The sequence below is a fragment of the Pinus tabuliformis genome, chromosome 2_2 (genome assembly GCF_031772625.1).
Source record: "Pinus tabuliformis cultivar Carrire ecotype Pingquan chromosome 2_2, CPIR1, whole genome shotgun sequence".
Lineage (NCBI taxonomy): Eukaryota > Viridiplantae > Streptophyta > Pinopsida > Pinales > Pinaceae > Pinus > Pinus tabuliformis.
The window spans coordinates 117894006-117898375 of record NC_142300.1 but is presented as its reverse complement, the minus strand read 5'-3'; the positions used below and the strand labels follow the sequence as shown (position 1 = coordinate 117898375).

Below are 4370 nucleotides of genomic sequence, written 5' to 3'. Positions count from 1 at the left end.
AGCAAAAAGCGGGGGAGGAAAACCACTCTCCAAAGAACTATCAGAATAGGAGAAGTGTTAGTAGAGTCAGGCAGATATGCTAAGCTGACTAAGTACTTCAACATCAACCCCAACTCTTCTCAATGAAGTTGATCTCATGGAACATTAGAGGGCTCAATAGCCCAAGGAAAGGTAGACTTCTCAAAAATATGATCATGCAGGAAAAACCTCAAATCCTTTTCTTGCAAGAAACAAAATGCAACTTGATTGTTCTGGAAAAAATGGTAGTGAAAGCCTGGCCAGGTGGGATGGTAACAGCTGTAGATGCTCAAGGGGCGTCGGGCGGCCTTGCAATCCTATGGGATGCACACGCTATCCAACTTAACAATATACATGCAAGCAAGAACTTCATCCAAGCAATATTTCACATAAATGGCACTAACATCTATGGTCATATGACTAATGTGTATTTCCCTCAGGAAACTATGCACAAAGTTGAAATCCTGGACACCCTATCGGAGCTCAAATCAAATAGGCTACACCCCCTATGGATTTCGAGAGGCGACTTCAACATGATTGCAAGGCTGGAAGAAAAAAAAGGAGGAAGAAACAGAGGTAACAGAGATGGGAATAATTTAAAAGAATTCATACAGAATAACTGGCTTATTGATATCCCCTCAAACAATGGCTTGTTTACATGGAATAACAAAAGAGAAGGATCGCATCAGATAGCTTCGCACCTTGAAAAATTCCTATTATCAGATAACGCAATTCACTTGGGTGGAGAATTTGTAGCTTCTATACTGCCGATATCGGGTTCCGATCACTGGCCTATAGCCCTTCAGTGGAACCGCCCCGGTCACAACATTCGGCGGCCGTTTCATTTTGAAGCCTTCTGGATGTCTCATCCGGACTTCAATAAATTAGTCAATTCAACATGGAGCAATTTTACCCCCTCTAATGGCTCCAGGATGTCTCAGTTCCAGCAGAAGCTCAAGCACCTCAAAGGCAAAATCAAACACTGGAATCACACCTCTTTTGGTAACATTTTTCAAGCTCAGAATGCCCTTAATCAAGACATGAAGAATTTGCAGTAGAAGATCATAATCGAAGGACGATCTGAGGACCTGACAAAATAGGAACAAATTCTTGAAGCACAAATCTTAGCAAGAGAAAAACAGGAGGAAACTTTATGGCGACAAAAATCGAGAGTAAAGTGGTTGAAGGACGGAGAAAAAAATACAAAGTTCTTTCACAGAACCACCGTTCAGCGCAGAATGAACAACAACATATCCCACATTCAAAATGAGCAGGGAGCAAGGATTGAGACTCATGAAGGTATCGAAAGTGAATTCCTTAATTATTTCAAGCAAGCACACCAAGAGCCAAATATAGATAGAATGCCTGCTATTGACAAAGTCCTGAGGAACATTCCCAAACTAATCACAGAGGAGCATAATCAACTCCTTCTCCAGCCCACAGACCTTCAGGAAGTTGAGAATGTTGTGCAACAATTGAAAGCAGGCAAAGCACCGGGTCTGGACGGATTCACCTGCAACTTTTTTCACAACTTTTGGGACCTGATCAAACTGGAGGTCTGGCAAGTAGTGGAGGAATCGCGTACTTTAAGATGGATGTACCCAGGGCTGAATGCTACCTTCATTACGTTGATTCCCAAGGAAGCGGAGCCCAGCACACCTGATAAATATAGACCTATTTCTCTATGCAATATTATCTATAAAATTTTATAAAAAATTATAGCCTCCAGACTGAAATTATTGCTTCCTCTCATCATATCTCCAGAGCAATCTGGCTATGTAGAAGGTCGGCAGATTACGGATGGTATTATTTTAACTCATGAAATAATACATTCTCTGAAGCAATCCAAGAAACTAGGTATGCTGCTCAAAATTGATTTATCCAAGGCTTTTGATAGCTTAAGTTGGATTTACATTCAGAAAAATTTAAATGCTTTTGGCTTTGCTCCTCCTTGGGTAAGGTGGGTTATGAGTTTGTTATCCTCTTCTTTCTTTTCGGTGCTCATTAATGGCATACCTATTACAGGGAAAAGTGTCTATACAGAACTTCTTGTCCCACTAAGGTGTGGTAGCTACATTAGAAACAAACAAAGTAAAGCTACTTTCGTTTTTCCTTTATGAAAGATAGATGAGAGAAGAATAGAGGAGACCAACCTCTGTCTTGCACTTGGCTCCTAGTTCAATTCCTCTCTCTTTTTATAGTCCTTTGCTACTTGCTTCCTTGTACACCCAGCTTCACAGAGTACCTATAGAATCAAAGTAGCATAACACTATACAAGAACATGGATCTATTATCATAAACAATCTAGGATCAGATGTAAATTGACCATACAAATGCGTAAAACATAAACGACACAAGAATATGGAGGAAAACTTGAATAGCTTTTATTGATAATCAAGAAAGAGCCAAGAGAGTTACAACCAGTTGTTCTGACCTAGCATCATCCTCTCAGCAAGTAAGCCCTTCTTCACCTCATGCAAAGCTTAGATCACCCAACACTATGATGTTGCCTCAAGAAACTAACAACACTTCCTTACAAGATGCAAAATTCCAGCCTCTGGATCTCTGGGATGAGGGATCCATATATAGATATCTGTAAGGGAGATGAGTCAGCTTGTGATTTGATTAGTGTCTTCCCTCTGATAGTTCTTGCTTCCACTTGGACATTTATGATCTCTTACTCATCCTTGGTCGAATTCAGAGAGGCAAGTGTCACAGGAGAAGTTTCTGGAAGATTCCATGCCTCTCCACCTCGCGGATTGACACTGCCATTTGTCACTTCTCACCCATCGCACCCCATAGAAGGGATTTTTGAAATGCAACGCACCCACAGAGTGTATTTAGGTGAGATGCAACGCACTTTGCCTATGGAGCAGGTGAAATGATCCTATTTTGACCAGTTCTGAGCAGTTTTTCATGGAGAACTTCTGGGAGAAGCTGTAATTAGTTGACCTTGTTCCTTTAGGGGTTAGAACAACACTTTTAGGGACTTAGGAGCCCTTGGTTTATGGACATTTTATGCTTGGGGTTGCAGTGCCCAAAAATGTCTATAACAGTTGCCCCCTAAAGCATGAGGTCATTAATCTTTTTGATGTCGGGTGAAATGCTTTATCATGAGGATCCGAAGTTCTTTCAAGATGGGAGGAGACCTGCAATAAGATACAATACAATACATTATCTTCATAATATTTTCATGATCTAGCTGAGGCGGGCATTCCCATGCTCAGCTTTATAAATTCATTTTCATGTACATAGGACAGATAATCGTCTGAGTGTAGACTGATGATTCTGGTAGAGTCATCATCCCTTTGATTGGATGATTATCTGTGCAGCAATGATGTACATTTGATGTCTTTATTTCCCTGAATATATATCGCAGCCCGGATGGATGAAACTAGATCCGGGGTCTTCAATCTCGTTCGATCTTCACTCGAAGTACAAGTCTATCCATGTGAGAGATATTCTGGAGTCGAACATGGAAAGACATCACCTGATTACCAGCCAATGGTGTAATTTGTTAACAGGCGTGAGAGGAATCACCGATAATGATAATGACCCTCAAGGTACTGCAGTACAATTCACGTGGTGTGAATAAAGGACTTGGCGTCGAACACCACGTAAAATCTTTCGGTCGAAGGCCATTGATGTAAACCTGTCGCCGGAAGTGAGAAACTTGACATTGAGGCATGCAAGCTTCAAAGTACTGAATGGGGTGTTTCTAGATCGGCTTCTTGGATAATGAGTTGATGTCGACAAGAAGTGATCCTTCATAGGAGGGCCTTAATGAATCCCACATCAATGACATGGAATGGAGCAAATGATTTTAATGGAGGTGAAAACGATCTGGTGATATAAGGTTCAAAGTGGCGGTCATGAAAGAATGGAGCGTAAATGTATTGCAGCGGGTGAGACACAGGTGAATTCTCTGAATGACTTCTCTTGAACATATCGGCGACACTGACATGATGGATTGGTAGCATTAACCCCAAATGTGGATGGTGTGATGGGACCATGGTGATGTGACCGGTGAATGAAACAACCCAACCCGACTTGGATGCGGAGTGAAAGTGTCATGTTCAAGAGCGACTTGCTACCAACAAAGTTTCTTCAAGTTTTCTTCCCAATTTTTCCCCAGTCATTGCTGACCAGTACCTCTTTATTTTTGTCAATCTTGAGGAGGATAACATATAATTGTTCTATAATTTTCCCTTCGGGAAAACCCATCGCTATGTTTTAACGAGCCTAACGATAGTGAAACTCGTTCTTGTCTGCTATGGACAAGTTTGTCGCTATTAGGTTTTAACGAGTTTAATGACAAAGATAACTCAGTCCTTTTCAATTTTAGAGAGTCT

The 4370-nt window shown here is 41.2% G+C and overlaps 1 protein-coding gene across 1 annotated transcript; it reads left to right on the top strand.

Moving 5' to 3' along the window:
- Positions 1-260: 260 nt before the first annotated feature.
- LOC149191636 (uncharacterized) lies at positions 261-1076 on the top strand. Its single transcript, XM_089406726.1, has one exon. It carries the CDS (start codon positions 261-263, stop codon positions 1074-1076), a length of 816 nt encoding a protein of 271 aa, XP_089262852.1.
- The last annotated feature ends 3294 nt before the right edge of the window (positions 1077-4370 follow it).